Source organism: Phaenicophaeus curvirostris, unplaced genomic scaffold, assembly GCF_032191515.1.
Source record: "Phaenicophaeus curvirostris isolate KB17595 unplaced genomic scaffold, BPBGC_Pcur_1.0 scaffold_46, whole genome shotgun sequence".
Lineage (NCBI taxonomy): Eukaryota > Metazoa > Chordata > Aves > Cuculiformes > Cuculidae > Phaenicophaeus > Phaenicophaeus curvirostris.
Window position 1 is genome coordinate 1039121 of NW_027206669.1, and position 20522 is coordinate 1059642.

At 38.3% G+C, this 20522-nt stretch overlaps 1 protein-coding gene across 1 annotated transcript in view; it reads right to left on the reverse strand.

The window, feature by feature from the left end:
* Positions 1-10292: 10292 nt before the first annotated feature.
* Positions 10293-20522, reverse strand: part of LOC138733921 (uncharacterized) — a 79140-nt gene continuing 68910 nt past the window's right edge. Inside the window, 11 exon segments of the mRNA XM_069881438.1 lie at positions 10293-10797; positions 11374-11527; positions 12819-12899; positions 14708-14872; positions 15690-15846; positions 16563-16675; positions 17595-17802; positions 18174-18262; positions 18564-18650; positions 19735-19842; positions 19924-20043. Coding sequence (XP_069737539.1) covers positions 10640-10797; positions 11374-11527; positions 12819-12899; positions 14708-14872; positions 15690-15846; positions 16563-16675; positions 17595-17802; positions 18174-18262; positions 18564-18650; positions 19735-19842; positions 19924-20043 — 1440 coding nt within the window. The 3' untranslated portion in view covers positions 10293-10639.

The window sequence follows — 20522 nt, forward strand, 5'->3', positions numbered from 1 at the left end:
ATTATGCAGGTGATGATAACGAAAAGTAGTAAAATTATCTACCCCAAGATTTGCTGGAGAAGAAAGTAAGTAGTTTGTATAATCATCAGTTATAAAAACAATTGTACTATATAATGTTATGACAGTTCATGTTCAACGTAAATTTTTCTGGAACACTTTATATTCAAGCAAAGAAAAGCTTCCAGTGAAAGAAAGTAGCTTGCACACCTCTTCCTCGCGTACACCAAACAAAGCCTGTACCTGGATGCCTACCTACCATAGTAGGAGTGTGATAGACGAACAAAACACCATCGTTCGCTGCTGATGCCAGCCACCGGCCGTTGGGTGATAAACAGAGGATCCCCGATCCAAACTGATTGCTACGAATCCTCTTCTCTGATAAAAATACTGATGGGTCTTCCGATATAGTCTGCCGAACAAAGAAAATGTTAGCAGCAGTTCAGATTATGGAGATGTCTATGCCATTTTGAGAAGGCTGATGGCAGTTTTGTGGGTTATCACATGTGGTGATTTACAATCCAAACACTTGGATTTCTGAGCTCAGGAAGCAGTAACATTGCTACGATGATTTGCTTCTCATCTCTTCAAAAGGGTCTGTGTGTTTTTATGTGCCTGGGCCCAGAGTTGTCAAGGAGGAATGCCCACCTTTGGAATTCACCTTCTTCCTTGACCTGACTCAAACTGGGGGAGACCTATGAGCTACAGAGAGGTCCAGTTCATCAGCAGGCAATGACAGTGACCACTACTTCATTTCAGGCAGGGCTGAGCTGGGTTTGCAGTTGTGTCTTAGAGTCATGGGCTCACATGGGCTCAGTGCTTTTAAGAGCTGGATACTCCAGTTACTCAGCAGACTGCACAAAAGCACAGCTCCAACACAGAAGCTACACATGAAGTGCCTGCAAGCTGTACAAGTTTTAAGAAGCAACATTTGGCTTTCTCTGTAATCAAACAAGAAGATTGCTTTTGCCAGATTTCTGAGCAGGTGGTAGGATACTAAAAGTTGATGTTTATGGATGGAGTAGATATTTTGAGTGCAGAGATGACTTTTTATGATAATATCCTGCTATATTAACTTCAGCTACAGCCTTTGTTTGATGGTATTTAACCATCACCCAAAATAAAGCAGCTTCAGAAAATTACCTTTTCAGTGAGATGATATTTACAGATGAAAAGTCCAGAGGTACAGTAACCATACACAATATTATCCTTCAATCTGACTGCTGAGCTCAAAGGGCAATCCAGATCATAACGCTCCTGTTTAATGGCACTAGCATCAAACATTCCTTGGTCATTAACATACTCATCATTATCTAGAAGCGTGAAAAAAGAAACAGGGAGGAAAAGGCATCATTACCACTAATGCAGGTGCTTCACCCATCAAGTAATTAAGAAAATCAGTCTCAGCAAGGAGTGAGCATTATGTGAGTTTTCAAGGAGACTAGGAATTAAGACACCTAGGTTTGACACTTACTCTGGGGGTCGTGCCAATCTAGCACACGGCAGTGAAGCAGAGAGACAGCTCTAAAGAAGTCCTAGAAACGGTTTAACCACAGTGATGTAATTGTTTGCATACCCTGATTTACCCTGCTCTGCTGTGCCTTAGTTAAATTTATGCATTTAAGACCTCTCATGACAACTGAATTAGTTTTCCACCTGTTTCCAGAAAGTGCCCCGAACTGATCATTCCAAGAATATCAGTTTTCCAGAAGGTGAATGGAAGTTTGCCTTTCTTAGGCGTCCTTAACGCCCCCCCCCCCTTTTCCTCATAGTGACACTTTTCTCATAGAAAGTTTCTTTAACATTTCCTATTGGGACACAAGGTAATATTTTTTAAACACAGTAGACTTTTTCCTTGGTGCTTTTACACAGAAAAGCTATAACAAAGACAGGGAATCACTATTTTTTTAGATAGATCAACCTTTAATATTTTCCTTCTGAGCTATTACATACCTATAATAATTCTTTGAAGAGGCTGGTGGGATTGATTCCCCTTTGAACACCCGATATGCTAGTCTGCAAAAGGGTGATGCCTAGAACAAGGTCTCTGTGACTGGCTTCGGGCATTGCCCACTCAATAGTAATAATAACAGCAATAACAACCACCACCAGTAGAAGTAGTTGTTAAGCGATGGCTTTGTGAATCTGCAAATGAATTACTTCTTCCTTCCTTGGCCTTCCCTTAAAAGATCACATTTTGCAATGATTGAGCTGACTATAAAGCCTACCGAATGCTGTATGAGAAATGATGTCCCAGGAGAATGTACAGAGGAGATGAAGAAAGAGATTAAGATTTGTGTTAATGGATGGCAATAATATGATCTTCCCTTAGAAAAATATCACAGAATATATATTCTTACCTGTTGTGAGTTCTGAAGGTAGATAAAAAACTTCCAGTCTTGCTCTCTGGCCCGCTCCCACATTAAGAAGTGCCGCCACTTCAACTAAGTCCTTGTTGAAGTCAGAAACTACAGAGAGATCCAGCACTTCATCTGCTAAGGCTGAAGCAGGTAGGGAACATCAATGCAAATTGTTACTGAATCACGGTAACGTTTTTGCTGAGTTATCACATCAAACAAAGAGACCCGTGTTCAGGGCACATCTCAGCTCAACCACACAGTTTGGAACTTGCATTAAAATATCAGACAAGCCACAACCTGGTTTTGGAAAGTGCGGCACGCACACAACTTCAGCTAGAGGCATCCAGCACTGAGAGTGCTAAGTGTTACTATGACATTAAACATTCAAATATGACTTTACATCCAGCTTGAACTGTAGCAATTTTGAGGTTCTCTGCTGATAACCACCACTTAAAGTTATGATGAAGTTCTATACTTATAGATGCGATCTGTAAGTATAACGTTAGTGGAATTGAGAGGCTGCAAAAACAAATACACAAATTTCTGAAGAATTATTCTGTGACTTAAAATTCCATCATTTTTATTCTTTAGCATCCAGCAGCAAAGCTGACAGTTCCAGCAGTCCTCACGTTAAAGATGTCCGGGGCAGGCAATTGCACCCAGCTATCATGACCTATGGATTTTTACTCTAAATTCTCTCAAGATGAGCCACAAAAGTCTTAAGTTCTTTGCCACTACTATTCCTTTTGTGCTGGAGTTGTGATCAGCTGGTTAGCTAATCCATTCTCTTCCCTCTGACTTACCTGCTCCTTTGCTAACTAAAACTAAATAAAAAAAAAAAAAAAAGCAAGTACACCTAAAATACAGTAAATAGTGAAAACACAGTGTCGTTAATGCTGTAACATTTATTACCTACATATCCAAGAACTTGGAATAATTTTGAAGGCCGGGCATCTAGAATAAAGATATGTCCTTCTGCAGCCCTAGTGATGAGGAACCGGCCACTCTGGTCATAACTAGGTGAAAAAAAAATCCAAATAGAAAACAGCTCAATAAAAAGAGTCAAATAATTCCACTCCAATAACTCTGCTGACTTCACTGAGGACATAAACGCAACTGAAATTTCAGCTTCTAGGTTTACAGGATTAGGGTCTGATATAAAGTGCAGTTATGAGTGCAATTTCTAATTGTGTGGGTGGTCAATCTAAAGCTAACGATGCTCCATAGCAGTCTGTTAACAACTTCAGCAAATCTTTAATGAAGTTTATGTTTTTAAAAATAAAACGGCTATACAGATTTTGATATTATTTTTAATAGACATGGCTCTGTTTATATTGATTTGACCTTGAATGAGTTGCTTTCCGTATCTATTTTTAATGTTTTATCTTAGGTAGCTGTGGAAAGTGATCACATCTGAGTCTCCAAATAACAGGCAGACTAATATTAAAGTTTAACTGTTCAATATCCATTTTATTTTTTAAAAAGTAGAAGTAAAATACTCTCAGATTTTTCAATAATGGAAAAAAGCAACCAACCAAACAAAAAAAGCCTTTTACATCACTAGAGCTTATTACAGGAGGACTGGTAAATTCCAGAACAGTGAGCAAATGAATAATTAACAATGGTAATAAAAATCCACCGTATAAAAAGGGATGACCAAAAGGCTTAAACTTAATTTCACAAAAACTTAAATTTACTTCTAGTGAGAAATGGCCCTCTAAAGTTGGATACATGGAATCGTGCATAATTATTGCACACAGTGATCTGCCAGAAAGGATCTTATACATGAGTATTTTCAGTGCTCAGTTAAACCTTCTTAAAATACAGGTTTATTATATTTCTCTCATATAAATCCTGCCACTACCTCTCTTGCAAGCAATTCAGAATATGTTGGAAAATAATTGAAACCATTAAAATATTTTACTTTGTTATTTTTGGAATCAAAGCTTGAACAGTTTTTTTGTTCAACTAACAGCGTTACTCAAGAAACAGATTGACAATATTACTGCCCCTGCTGCTTCATACTTACTGCAAAGACAACACTGGAAATTTGGAAAGAAAAATTCTGTGAACAACCCGTGGAGCTTCAGCTTTGGTAACATCAAGAAAATAAGATTTGACCTCTTATGGTCCCAACAGCAACGCTGCTGGAGGAGGGACAGCAAGCCATAGCTGTTGCCTAGTTGAGAAACAAAATATGATTAACAGTTCCATACCTTTTTTTACAACTATTCTGTATGTTAGTATGCGACTTCTTTTACTATTTAGAAGTCCCTAAAATTTGAAGAAGAAACCTCAAATGGTTCAGCTAAAAAACTTGTTTTTAACAAAGTATTTTAGAGACGTCTTGGCTTTTTTCCCTATGCTCTGTATCTACATATCAAAAGCCAATTCTGCACTCCTCAGAAAAAAATCATTATATCCACATTTAAAGTGAAATAAGTCCCACCTCAATGAAACAGTGAGTGCATTGTTATGTGTACAGCTCTTACAGAAAGGGATGAGTCTCTTACTGTGTCAGATTTCAGGGTTTGAACGCATCTTAAATCAGGACAAAGCATTAACAGTTTTAAATACTTTTATCAACTCAGTTTCAAGAGCCTGGTCATTCAAGGCATTTAGTTTTTACAGACTCAAAACTTTTCCATTCAGTTCTGACACTCATTAAAAATAAATATTTCATCAAATATTATAAAAATTTAGATTGTTATTTACAAATATGTGCTTAAAGACACATCACTACAACAACCCAAACCATTCAATGATTCTACGACATGAGGTTGACATGTTGCCTCTGCTTTATGGCCCAGTTCAATAGATGATTAGTTCAAGTAAACGTAATATTTTTAAATCTCTTTCATGGGTTGTACAGAGACACTACTGATCTTTCCTCACCACAGGTTGATCCAAATCTGTGGAATATTATGCTATGAATTAAGAAATACTAAAGAAAACTTCAAGCATCAGTCACTAAATGAGCTCCTGGTTGCGTGTACCTGAATATCAAGGTTGAGCTTGCTGAGGCAAGTTCCATCTTCCAGGAACCAAACTTGTACTTCACCTGAAATTGTTACAGACTATTGAACAGAGAAAAAAACATAGTCAAAAGAGAGTGGAATAACCAAATAGTCTGGAAATGACTAGTGATCTTTTATAGAATATAAATTCAAATAGTGTCTGAGCAGAGCAGATCAAGGATTACTAGTTTTGCTTGAAATTACCTTGAATTCCCTTTAAGTCCAGTTGCTGCAAGGTACGCCTACCTACGGAAAATGTGTAATCATTTCTGTGAATTGATGCAAATACAGGAATGTTTTTTAAGCAGAATGAGACAATCTAGGGCAAAACATGTAAGCTTGATCAATATTAGCACTCCCACCATTCAGCCTGCAATAGAAAACCTGCTTATCATTTTGTTTGCACAGGAAAGGGCTTAAGGTGACATCTGGTTTTCTCACATGAAAAATTATGTGTATCATGTTTTTGAGGCCTTCTTATAACCAGGAAATTTTATAATTCCACAGTGAAGTGTGGCTAGAGATCAATCAACCCTCACATCACTCATTCAGACTCAGGTAAAATTTGTCATTCCCATGTTACTGACAAACAAACAGATTATCAGCAAAACTAATTGATTCACACCCCAGAATTTCAGGGCTGGCTACTTGAAGAATTCATGGCCTTGAGATGAATCAGTTGCAGGAGTCCAAGACATAGGAGGAAAGCAAGGAATATTTCAGAATGAACAGATCCATGAGTAATGCCTCGTTGTCCCTGGACCTGGGACAAAGGCATCTCTCAGGCTATTCCAGTTTGTGCTGGAGGCTGAAAAGATCAGCAGGGATTCCTTGTTCCGACATCTATTCTCTGAATTGAATCAACCTTTTGCTCAGCTGTGTTCCTGACCACTAGTGAGACAGCAAATAAACAGCAGAACCATACAACATTTTAGCAGCCTGCGAATTATCCACCCTGCATTCCAGGGCAAGTTCTGACCCTTCTATAGGCCATACCTGAATTAATGCCATTTAATTCCGTAATGAGAAGGTTTTCCACAACTGTAACAAACACCAGAACAGTCACGATCTCTGCAAGGCTTTTGATTTTGTGTCTTACCAACGTTTTGGTCATCTGAAAAGAGCCACAATTATATACAAGGAAGAAAATAATTTCTTACCACACAGTACTTGTCCCCTGGAGTAAGAAAATCAGCTGTCAGGAAACAACTACTGCATGTGTCCAGGAGTTTGACAGCTTCTCCACTGTGGGCAGGTTTGTAAGCATAGATTGTCCCCTGACAAACAGAGAGAGATAATCCATCCCTGGGCTATGAGACTTCTCATTAAAAGCTGTCAAAGACTTCAAGAAAAAATACTCATCTTCCTGAGCTCTTTAAAGTTTCATACTCTACTCTAAATTGAGGTAAAAAGTGCCCAGTAGAATTCAACTGAATTTAGTAAATTATATAAATTTACACTAGCTGAAAATCAGGATGGTTCATTTGAGAGTGATCCAGCTAGTCACGTTTCCAAGTTTTGTTTCTCATAACTGCTTTAATTTAAAACCACCCTATTTCGTATTGCTCCAGAAACCAATCAATATTCTAAAGCAACATAAAACACAAATAATAAATCTTAAGCTTCAAAAGATGTTTTTATCTAAAGACCTCAAAACCTTTTAGAAACAATTCATAACTAATGTAGACATAGATTTTAGAACTTCTCTACGCATTTTACAAAAGGAGAGTGAAATCAGAGACAAAGTGTGACCAAAGTTACCCCCACAAAAAAACCCAAACAAACCACATTTAAATGCCAATTTAAATTATTAAAGGTCTGGAAAACCAGGGATAATTTGAGGATTTGGGACTCTTGTGTAAGATTTCTGGACATCAGGCTGGTCAAAGAAGGATCTTTGACTGGGTGGCCAGACAAATTCAGATAGATGCACAGAACAAGTCTCCCGCATAGCCACAGTAGGTCTGATGTACCCAAGGCCCAAGATTTCATTGCAAACACAAGATGGGCTAAGTTTACCTCTGGTATAATTTGTTGACTTGTGTGATTACATTACAGACATTTCATACTGGCAGTGCCAGCATGCACATACAGAATAAAAGGAACATGCCATTATATAATGCCGTTATCTCAAATGCTATACCTGGTCAGTGACAAGCAGAAGCACAGCGTAATCAGGTGAGAATATGAGGCTGGATATGGGTTTTAAGATATCAACGCAGATTTTCGTCTCATACTGCAGATCTTTGATGTGATAAAAGAATAAAACGCCCCCCTGTGCAGAAAAGTACAAATCCACATCAGGTCAAGGTCAATTATCCCAGCCTGAAGGTCAATTATCCCACCCACTCTGGCAAACTGAACTGGCAAAACCTTCTGAAATTCTCTGGAGCAAGTGTGTTTAACTGTATCCCATTGCTAATGGTCTCATCTGCCTTCATGACGTTTAAATCCAGATGACTCTTATCCTGCATAACGCATTTTTTGAAAAATCAAGGTGTTTTTTAATACAAGTCTTACTAACAGTCCATGTTTGATAACAGACTCTCTCATTAGTAAACACTTGAGATTCCACATTGTTTCTTTTGTGACAGTATAGGGATTTGTCCCTCTCTTAAGCAGCACTGTATAATGTAATCATCATTTTGGATTAAATATTGAGTGAGATTCAGCACAAAACAATTTGGTGGTTCTCTTGGTCATTTTTTTCTCCTCTCCTATTTTTTGTCCATCCTTCTTTCCTGTTCCTCTAGAACTCTCTTTGCCTTTTGTTAAAAATAGTATTGTCCTCTTTGGTTCCTTCTTTGACTTAAAAAATGGAATCTCTTCCCTCCCTGCTCCTTTCTGATTTCTTGTCTCAAGTTCTAACAAAGAAGATATATGACAAAACCAGAGAGGACCTCCACTTTTTTTCTGACTTCTGTCTTTGCAGTGAGCTCTGCAAATACACTCCATTTGAATGCTTTTTGATTTTCACACAATAAGTTACAAGCATAAAGGATGCCTTACATTTCCAGCTGCATACAGTCCCCCGTTACAAAATGCCACGGCAAATAAAACTGATTGTTGTGGATCCTCTGGTTTGCCACCTGAAAGCACAAAGGCAACAAGAAACATCAAGTTTAATTCATTGCAACCATGTGTCCCAACTTCAAATCTGAGATGATTTACTACTTGTGAGTAAAAAGGCTCAACGGGCTATATATTCTTTGGACTTTGTGCTGTGATGATGAAGGACAAGGCTGGTACACATAATTTAAAGTGACAGTACTACTGTGGTCTGATGAATTAGAAATTAATTTGAGAAATCAAAACTTGTCCCAATGTCTGGCAACCTTCACTGTGGAAGTATTTTTTTTCCCTAATTTCTACTCAGAATTTCCATTGATGCAAACTGTGCCCTTTGCCTGTCAGGTTCCATCCTGTCTGTAACCTTTCATGAGTAGCTGAAGCAACAGTAAAATCCCCCATTTCCTTTCCACTGGGCTGAAGAGAGTTCTCACAGCCCATCTTTGTATGACACACGCAGACTCTGCAATAATCTTTGTGGCCCTGTGCTGAACTTTGTCCACTACGTGAATGCCTTTTTTGTATTGTGGAGCCCAAAACAAAACATTTGAAACAAACCCTAAATCCTAACTCAACTAAATCACAAGTGATTGCAGTTCTAAACAAAGTTACTAAAACTAAGCAGTAGAGAACCCATTCTAGCATCACTTATTCCAATTTAAACTAGAATGAACAGAAATTATTTCCCTGCCACTGTTTTTCCAGAGGCTATTCATTTGGCTGTCTACTAGCACAAAAGCTATTAATCATTTCTCCTGTAAACATATAAAAGGTTGCCATTGATGTGTCTTACAGAGGTCAGTGTGAGCTGAGTTTTTCTAACCAGTGGCTTCCTGCTGTACTCACATATTATTACTCCCAGACATCATTGATGCTGGCTAAAAATCAATTAGCTTGATTTGAACATGGAAATACCTTTCTTTTTCTGCGCTCCTCGAACATATGACACGATGTCTGACACTTTACACACGTATTCTGCACAAAAGAAAACAATATATAACGTCAACCTTGTTTATATGTCAGTATTGCAATAAAAGTCAGTTATAGCCCAGTCTACTGAACAAAAGGTGAAGTTTGGTATATTGAATCAAAAATGTGCATTCTTCTCCAATATCCACCATCTCTGTCATTTATGCATCTGAGCTGGCACAGTCGTTACGTGGTTCAGCTTACAGCTATAAAAGGGAGATAGTCATACATGGACTGTGATCCAGATGCAGATTTATCTATCTTCTAGTGCTAAGTTCTGGTTTTGTTATTTCCATTCATAATTTTTTAATTAGATTTACTTACAAAGGAAAGTTTAGCCAGCCTGAAAATTGCCCAAGTGAAATGTTGTGGCTGCTTACGGTTCTGTTTGCAAAACCATAACAGGAGCTTGGCACGTGCTTCGAGTTGGACACACATGTAAGCATTCTGCTGAGCAGATACAGATTGCAGTACATCTTAAATTAAGCAGAAGCTTCAGTAAAATACGAATACACACAGTGTTCTCACACAGATTTAGGACAGGACTCAAAGAATACACAAGTGGAGGAAAATCCCAAATGGCAAAAATTCTTATTGCCTTCTAACGAACTGGCAAACCATTTCTGGTCACGCCTCAGCTTTATATTTGTTTGTGATTTTCAGCTCTTGATATGGCAAACTTAAGAGTTTGATGGTTTCAAATACAGAGGAATAGTGCTGGTTTGCTGATTTTTTTTTCAGAGCTGCCTTCCATTTCTGTGCTGACTATCAAAACTGGATAGAGATACAGAACTTTGGGAAAGTCAGGGATATTTACAGCAGCTTAAAAAAATAATGTATTACATGGCAAAAGAAGAAAACAAGATTATCATCAGCCTTCAAAATGTCTGCAGTTGCATATTGCAGACTAAGGATGTACAAGCACACCTCACCTGTTCTTCTATCAGTCTACAATTTCTTGCACCATTTGTTTTCTGTAATGAGTGATGTGGTTTATAAAATCAAAAGAGCAGAAATAAATCTCACGAGTTGAAATATAATGGGGATAAGACTAGGTATAAATTGTACAAAACGGACAAACAGGTATCTCTCAAACTGAAGTTATTTTTAAAGAAGTTACAGAAGAAATTGTTTGTGGAAAGAAAAGTTCAGAGAGAAAAGGCAGACATACAAGATCTTTTTCTCAGACAAGACCACGGTATTATACATCTACCTGGACTTTGATTACTAAAAGATAGGAAATGTTCTTAATCTCCATCTTTCTGCTTCTGCCTGAAGAGTTTCAAACTGTTCTTCCTGTTCCTTTACAAGATCCCGTAAGTGTTTCTGCTTCAAAATCTCCTGGTAGCGCTGCTTTGCAATCTCATTAGAAATGTGCTGTGTGTCTGCATAAAATGAAATATAAGGGTTAGCCTGTATTTGCAGATGATGTATAGTTTGTATTTATATGGCCCTGTCCTGGGGTTCTTCTAAGTTTTGTATAGAATAAGCAAGCATTTTAAAAGAGACTCACAGTTCGGCTGAAGAGTCTTTACAGTTCTGAATAAAGCAGAAAAATTCAAAAGGCACTGGAATGCTTCCTTTAGTTTCTGGCAAGTACCCACAGTTTTGAAAATCTTTTGCTACGGGAAAGATCTCTACAGTTTTACCAATGGTGAATACCCTTCACCTTACTTCCTCTATTCCCTTGAATGGGTGGAAAGAAGTGAAAGAATGATGCCCTGTTGCCTACTGAAGGTATTAATGACTATAAATAGTTTCAGCAATTTAGTCAATTAACTTTGGTTACAAGGGCATGCTCTTAAGTAAACATTGTGGTAGAAAAAGTACTACTAGTAGTGCACATAAAATAAGAAGTAGGTGCTCCTTGTCCCTTAGCTGATGCTGATGGAGAACAGGACCATCTGGCCTTGGCAATATCTTCTGAACGTTCTTTGCTTGTAACTTAAATTGTGACTCACCAGCTGCCTCAAAGATGTGCCTCCTTTCTGAGACAGAGACAAGCATTTCTTTCAGCTGCAGGCTGAGGTTGTAGTTTGCTTGCTCTTCTAAACTGATGCACTTTTCCAACTCTTTAATTCTTTTCTGACGTTTCTTCACGTTCTTCTTGTGCAGCTGTCCGTTCCCAAATGAATACAGAAAACATATGAGATTATACAAAAGACATACTTATGATGGAAACCTATAATCTTAATGACTTCCTTGTACCTCAGTAAACTTTGGCGTATTTGGATGTAACTAGTAGCACATTTTGGCTTTACTTTGTCTTTCACAAATATTTCAATATGCTTTGTAAAGTTCTGATTAAGGAGCTGACAAGAGGTCAGGGTAAGAGATATATTAAAGATAAAACTTGAAAGGCAAAGAGAGCAAAGAAAGTCAATGGAATGTGTGAGCTGAGAACATTCTCTTGGCTGCTCTGAGCTGCTGAAAAAAGGGTTGTTGTGCTGAAGCTGTCAGATGGGCTGTAAGGTGACAACACAAATATTGAAGCTTGAAGAGGATGAGGAGGCTGATGCCAGCTACAGCAACCTGGAGAAAATCCAGTGGAATCACTTAAAATCAAGGATAATCGTCATCTGAATATTGAAATAGATGAGAGAGCCAGCAAATCAGATTGTTGTGTCTGTGTTATTTTGAAAACAGAGGGGCAGTGGTATTATGAACAGGCTGGCACTCCTGGAGAGACACAGTAAGGAGTGAAGATTTGGAAGAATGCTTCATTAGAAATGGAAGAGTGACTTTTATAGGCAAAGCTGTGCAAAAAGTGTTAAGCAGATCTGCATTCGGATCAGGAAGGAAAGCATTTAATTCCGGTAACAAAGCAAGTAGATTTCTCTCCATAGGGTTGATCTATGCAGCAATCAATGAATGCAGACTGCTTCGAAAGACTCTAGAGAACTGCTGCTCTAGACAGCTCAGCAGAAGCTGAAAAAACTACTGAAAGGCGATTATTAATGAATAAATACCTGGACAGGCCGGAGCAGTGGGCCTACGCAAACCTCATGAGGTTCTACAAGGCCAAGTGCAAGATCCTGCAGCTGGGCCGGGGCAATCCCTGATTTCAGTACAGGATGGGGGATGATGTGATTGAGAGATGCCCCGCAGAGAAGGACTCGGGGGTGCAGGTTGATGAGAAGCTTGACATGAGCCCATGGCAGAGGGGTTGGAACTGGATGATCTTTAAGATCCCTTCCAACCCAAACTATTCTATGATTCTGAGATATATATTCACCTGTGTGTGCTGTTCTGGCTATGCTCCAGCAGTCCTTGAGTTAGCTGAAGAGTCATTATGCCTGTATCAGTTGCAGTTATTTCTTACCAACACCTCTTGCTAATGAAGGAGAGGACTTGCATTTAAACTAAAAATGTGCCTCTCAGACGTGGTGGTTCTCTTAGGATTTACCTTATCCATGATGCCAAGACTCTGCTCCATCGCTGAAATCTGGTGGGTGATGTGGGTGTCGTAGTTCATCATACTTAGGAACTGAAGAATTAAAAGCAGAAAGAAGCCATCTCATTAAGCCTGTTTGTTCTTAACCATTTCATAATTTTGTAAAGACAATCATACATTGCAAAACTCAAAAAACTAGAAGTCTGCACATTGGAAAGTTTTACTAATGATCATAAATGGACATGGTAAATATATTCTTGGATGCTGTGTGACTACTAGACTGTAGAGCTGTTAAAAATAATGTTATCTATTATGTGTTAATGAAACCAAGACCAACCTAATTTGTTGTGAGTTGATCCAAAAACCTCAGCTACATTTTTGCTTATAAGGTAGTCTAACCTAACACAGCTGGAGGCCAAGGTGCTATACAGTCTGTGTTTAGACCAGAGAGGAAAGTGATTGTTTTCTTTTGAGTGGTTTCTCCGTAGTTCTGTTTTATTGTTCTTGTACCTGCATAGTAATTCAGGTTGCACAGAAGTTATTAAAGATGTGTTTCTTCAGCACACTGCTACTAAAATATCCCTTTATCGATTGACAAAGGATAAACAGCCTGTGTAACCCATAATGGGCAGTAAAAAGGTTTTTGTAGATGTAGATCTATCCTTTCAGGATACTGTCCCACCGAAGTGACATGTAAAATTTTGTGAACTGCTCTGGTCAGAAAAGGAGAAACAGGAAAGGCCCAGCAGACCTTCAGCACAAAACTGCTTTCACTCACTGCTTCACAAATAGTCCTTATTCCAGGTGGTCTCTGGGTTTTGTCCCACTCTGTCGCCGTTTATATAAGCCACCTTTCTTTCTATTCTTGTTGTTGGGGTCTCTGTTGCCTTGTCTTTCCTGCTAGCCCCACATTTCTACTCAGAGAGTGAAGTCAAGCCCCTCAAAGCACTCAAATTCTGATTAAACTGGTATTTGCCTTTGTTATGGGCAAGCCTAACTCTCTAAAGAGCAACAGTTCTGCTCATCAGTTAAAATGAAGTTTAAAAGCTAACACATAACAGCAACACTGGTGACTAATTTGCTACAAGAACTTTTCAGTGTGTTGTCACATCACCTCTTTGGAAGGCTGTTTTGTGGGTGGCAGTTACAGAAAGTCCCTTGGCTCTGATTCAGAAGTGAACAAGCAGTTTGGAGGGCAGCAAAATGAAGCCTGACTAAAACAGGTGTTTAGGATTTTCTTTTAATCTTTTGATTGAATTGCAATATCCTTACTTGCCCTCCAACATTCTTCATTTTCTCTGTGCTTTATAGCTCTCCCCACTGCAATATCCATAGCTTACCCATCCTCCAACAACTCTTACTCCAAACCTTTATGCCCCTCACCTTAGCACAACAAAACCATCAGCTTTCCTTGCAGTCCTCTATATCCCATACTGCAATATGCTCAGGCTTCCCCTACAAGCTGTCTTCATCCTCTCCTCTCCCACTGGTATCCTTGGCTCTTACCTTTTCCTACAGTTTTTGGCCTGCCAGCTGGGCTTGTTCAAAGCCCAGTGAGATACCAGATGGGAGCACCTCAGACCTTTCACTTTAAAGGAAGTTATAGTCTTTTATTTAAAGGATCTGTCTTCTGAGGCTGCAAAATCCTCATTCCTTAATCTCGGTGCCGATTTTGAAACAACGAGAGTTAGGGCTAATTTTGCCTTTGTTTACAGCTGAACATACCAAACAGCTGCATCACTGATCACTCTCAAGAATAAAACTTTACTCTGAAAACTAAATTGTTGACTTAGTGGGCATCAGGTTTCTCCATAGGAGTAAGGGACTTAAGAGGTATAAATGATCTTACAGGTATAGCCAGCAAAATTTTCTGTGGTCAAAATATAAAGAAAGTAACTCACTAGCTGGCGGTCTTTTGAAATAGATAGCGTTGCTATATCCCGAGCCTTCTGTTCCAGATCTTCTATCTGCATTCTCATTTTCTTGTGCTCCCATTCCAGATGAAATATCACTTTAGAGAAGTCTTTACATTCCACCACGCTAGCAATCTTTTTCCTTCCTTGAGCCTGAAAAAATAGATTAATCTTCATTAACATATTTTGCAAATTATGGAATAATTATTTGCAACAAGTTGGACAAGCTTCCAAAGTTATAATTTTAGTAAGAAGAACGTGCTATACTGCAGTCTCTTTCTAGACTTTGCTCCAGATGGTTATCTTTTGTAGAATTTTTTCCCTTTTATGCTCTGTGCCACAGCCTTAGATCAGAGGAGGAGATGGAGAAAATTACAGCTAACCTCTCTCTCCACCTTTCTGTCTTTTGAACATGAAGGCATTTTAGCTCTACAGAATACAAATCAGCCCTCTATAAGGTATTCTGCAGTCATTACTGAAGGCTTTGTCCAGTAGCAGTTTTTGTACAGCTAGAATGCCTAAGAAAAGAACCTTTTAATGGGAGTATGAAGCACTGTTTTAAGTAGCATCACCATTTTCACCTTACATAAAAAAGTGTATTATTTTTTAAATCTTAATGTAAGCTACTGTTCAAATGCTTCTTAACTGTGCCTTTGCCTTGAGGGAATTTTCAGACTGGATTAGCATTTTCTGTTTACAGCGTGTGTAAGTGATGGTGTGTCTAAAAACTGTTGCCATTTTATTGGTCTGAATTATATTGATCAAACATCAAGAAAGCAATCTATATTGCAATCTGTACATCGTGATAAGAGACATTACGGAATCCTTAATAGCTTCTTGATTACAATTGAGCCTCCTGGTGTGTAGTAATGAATTGAAACTAGATGTCAAACTGGAGAAAAAGCAGAGCCCCTGAAGGACAATACATTTGTTTAAAAAGCTTAGATTTCCTTCAGATAATGCAAATTACCATGATAGAGGAATTCAGTTCTTCAATAACACTCCTATTAATGAGAATGGCATCACTGTAGTCTGGGATCCCAGTACTTTCCAATTCCACCTGTCCTTGCTTTAGCAAAAACTGGACAGTCAAATTCCTTTGAAATTTCTTCTTCTCTTCCTGCACCCTATAATGGCAGAAAACAAGAAGTTAGTGATTTCAACAGGTTTGCATAAATCCTCCTATGATTCTCAGAATGTTTTTATTTATTACTGGTGAGAGGTATTTTCATGTAGGGGTTACTCTTTAAGAGCCTGTCTTGTACTTGCGCCCAAAGCGACTACAGAATTTGCAACTTATTTCCATACATGAAGTTTTCAACCACTGATTCAGTTTGACATACTCCAGCTCATGTTCTGAGAGAAGGTGTCTGTTACTGAACAGAAGTTTTAATAACAACTGAGAAGGATATGGAGAAGACTCCAGCCAGCACCCTTTTTCTTGTATAATTTATCCCCAGATTTAGAATTATAGAATCATAGAATAACCAGATTGGAAGAGACCCATCGGATCATCGAGTCCAACCATTCCCATCAATCACTAACCCATGTCCCTCAGCGCCTCGTCCACCCGTCCCTTAAACCCCTCCAGGGAAGGTGACACAACCCCCTCCCTGGGCAGCCTCTGCCAGTGCCCAATGACCCTTTCTGTGAAAAATTTTGGTTTGGCCTGCTCACATGTGGTGCAATCGCACCTCATTTCAGAAATATTGTAGGTCTCTAGGATGGATCCTAGAGAAAAGAGTGTTGGAGAACACCACTGCATAATTTTGTATGTAACTTTCAGCTCTGTGTCGGTAGAGTAGTAAAACATAGCAAAATATAGGAAAAGAAAAAAAAATACCATCTAAGTTCTTGGAAAATGCCTTCTAGTTCTGACTTAATCTTCTCATCGTCATCCATTCTTCTCTGGAGAAAGGCCTGCATCTCTGCCAGTGTTTGGTCTTTCTGTTTCACCTAAGCAAGCAATATTGTGACATTCTGAATTTTTTCAACTTTGTCAGTATGGCAGGGCAAGACTCTTCAAGAACAGAGAAGACAAGTTCTTAAGAAGACAAACATATGTATAAATACATAGCCTGGTATTTTGAGAATCTCAGCACATGCACAAGGAGGTTACAATCATAGAATCATAGAATGGTTGCCCTGGAAGGGATCATGAAGATAGCTAGTCCAACCCCCCTGCAGTGAGCACGGACATCTTCAACTCGATATCAGAGTCCCATCCAACCTGACCTTGAATGTTTCCAGTGTTGGGGCATCTTTATACACTGCTCAGAAAATAATTTATTCATTTACACGTATTTTATTCACATGAAAGGAAATCTGTATATCTTTTGCTCAAAGCTCATGTATCTCTGTCTCTGGAAAACTGAGATTTACACCTTCATGCTTTTAAGCTGAACAAACAGCTTGCTAGAACTTTTCCACACCATCTGTTAGGAATTGCTCTTGACATTCTAAAACAATATGGGAATGCATGGCTGCAAATGTAGACTGATAAAGGGAGAGAACAACTCCAACAGATGATGAAAACCGAATGCCTTAATATTTTTTTTGGTATGGACAGAGGAAAGGTAATTTTTTTTTTTTTTTGTAATGAAACCACACCAAAATCATAATCATTCTGATAAAATCCATTCACATTAATATGCTAATTTTTCCTGTGAAGGAGAACTAGATCCCATTTCCCTTCATAGCATTTCTATTATTCTGAACTGAATGTGGTCAGAAGCAACCTTCAAACTCAAATGCAGCTTGTGTGTGTGCTGCATTGTTGTTTCACCATTACCTTGACCCTGCACTTGAACTCCGTAGAACTATCAGATCCGAAAATATCAAGAAGTATACTGGAAAAATAAAGAATTTTACATACCAGCTCCTCAGTTTCCATTTTATTTCTTCTAGCTAGACAAAAGCGTTCCCATATAGATGGGTCTAAGCCATTAGGCATGTACTCAGGACTATCCAGTTCATCCATGGATTTCCTTAACAGGGTACGTGCATCTTTGTAATCTTCAGCTGAGCCTGAACAATTGCCATACGGGTTTGCAGTGTCAAAGGCCATTTCTGTCACTGGGGCCCTAGTGCACATATAGAGTACATAAAATATTTACTTTTTATTATCTCTTGCACAAAAGAAGTGCAAAAACAACTATGAACATTTCATTCTTTCAAGTTCCTAGCAAAGAACAAATAGGTAAGACTGCATCTTACACAAAATAAGAATATATGTTTTTGAAACCTCATGATTATTTAGATTGCATTTAAAATAGATTGTGGGGGGTGAATGAGGAAATATAAGTACTCAAAAAAGCAATTGTTAAATAGCCAATAAAAAGCAGGCAGCCCACTGATTATCAAAATAATTTTGACCATTGAAATAAATAGCATTCTCATTCTTGACTCCCAAGAAACACCAATATTTAAGCAGATGGCATCAGGAGGATCTTACTCTGGTCGACGTTTGTAAAGTTGGGAAAGCTCATTAAGGAGATCAGCAGGTAGGTCAGCAAACTCCTTTGTAAAACCACATTCCAGTTTCTAGGAGGGAAACAGAAAGCTTTCTTGTTACCAAAACGTTATTTTTAAAAAAGCATTAACCTGCTCATACCTTAGAAATATAGAACATGGTGCTCTTCCAAGCACTGTCAAGCATCACAGGAATCCGGGATACTTCATTAATTTTTCTCTGCACATACTCTCCTTTACAACTGAATTTCAGCAATCAGCAAGTTGACCAGAACTCATCCCATGCTCACAGTGAAGTACATTCTTCTTGTTATCAAGACACAGCATTAACTTTTTAATTTGTGAACCTCCTTGTGTTTGTCAAGAGTCTCACCTTCTCTTCAACTATTGCATTTTCATAGGTGTCCATGTAAGCCACAATTTTATGTTCTGTAGTCTGGAGTGTTTTCGTAGTCTTGTCCTATAGCAAACCCAAAACATTTCAGGAATGAAACTCACCCAGCAGAAGCACCAAGCAGCCACTCATTTACACTGATGAAGCTGACGCTTTCTTATTTCTAGAGAAAAACATGTGAGCTGTTTTCACTAACAAGTCAATGCCTTCTTCTGCAGGTTAATTGTAGATACTGCTAATGGGTGAGCAGGTGTGAAATTAAATTAGTCCCCTGCTTAAGACAGTAAGAAATTTGTGGAAGAAATATACAAATGCTTACAAGTCTTCATATTAAAATCTGAATGTAAGGACCTTTGTTGATAGTTGTTTTCACTTGCACAAAGATTTCCTTTTCCTTTCACATCATCACAGGTAACACAGTGCAAAAATTCACAAATGCTGTTCAATGGAGTGTTTTAATTTGAGAATGCAGCTTCCCTTTCGTCATAACATAGTTCTGCTACCTGTCAGGATACTACGTCTTACTGAGGCTGTTAAATGCCTCTACTCTGCTGGGGAGATCCTTCTCCTGTATTTCACAGTTTGTATGGACCAAAAGATCTACCTATGGGAAGAGTTAGAATTTTTTTTTTTATATGATTTGGCAGGGATGGGTAAACGCTTCAGGAGACTAAATTGGTCAATAAGATTATAAACACTTTGTGCTCAAGGGTATGTGTGTCAGATACTCAAAAGCAACCTCTGTCTATGCTTTGAACTGGCAAACACAAGTCAGCATGGCCCTCACTTCAGTGAAAAACTTGATGGCATTACACATCTTCATGTCCTAAAAGCATCATAGTTGCTGCTTCCAGCTTGACACTGGATACTGAAAAATACTATATATAACAACCATTAGCAGCATGCCCTTCTGAATGCATAGAATTTTACCAAACAACTCCAGCTGAACCAAAATGAGTATATCTATTAAAAAACATATGTATTTATAAAGTATGTCACCTGTACAGGTTGAAAAATATATCAGTGACCCTGTAAATTGTCAGAAAATAATCTACAGCAAAATTTTTATTTGGAAAGAGCAGTCCTCACAAGAAAATGTTTTGTAAATATTACACTTTTCCTAAGAACAGCATTCCAAATGACTACTTACTTTTTCTTTCTCCTTTTTCACAAGAAAATTATGAAGTCCAGCTTTTCTAGTGTCCAACTCCTCATCCAACAGTAAAGCGTAAACAAGATTGACTATTTTGAGTTCTTCCTGTAAAATGATTGTATTAAAAAATGTTAACTTTCCTGATGCACAGTGACAGAGAAGAAAAATCAATGTTCTCTGCAATACCTGGTAGACGACCATCTCTGATTTCACTTTCCTTTCAGAGAGTTTACACACAATCTCATCAAAATTTCGTGTTGTTTCCTGGATGGAAGCTTTAAGTTTCTTCAGTTCATCTTCCAGTGCCTGGAGAAGGGAAGGACAAGAGCAGCAATATCACATCTAGAAGAACAAAGAAGCTCAGATATTGTAGAATGAAAATATGGAATTGTATCCTTTAGCCAAAAGGTCCCAGAAATTATTTGTTTGGAAGGAGGTGCTGCCAGGCTACCGAGTTATGTTGTCCAAATATGACTTCGAAGAATAAAAAGAGTTGTATCATTTGCGTATGGCATCAGCAACTCTGGGAATGGAACCTGAAAAAAATTTTAGGAATACTGGTACATTTGTGAAGGAAAGTTACTGTCTGTGAGATGCCACAGGCTTTGGCTTGTATTACTTGGTATAAGTAGAGATTGTCTAGTCTAAGCTAGGACTTCTTTCATATGCCACATGATCTTTGTTCTTCATTTGTTCTCCATTTATTCTGTGTATTAGCATTTTCAGAAGTAGCTCCTGAAACTCTGGTGATGAGCATGTTAACAAAACCACTCCTTTTCTCATTT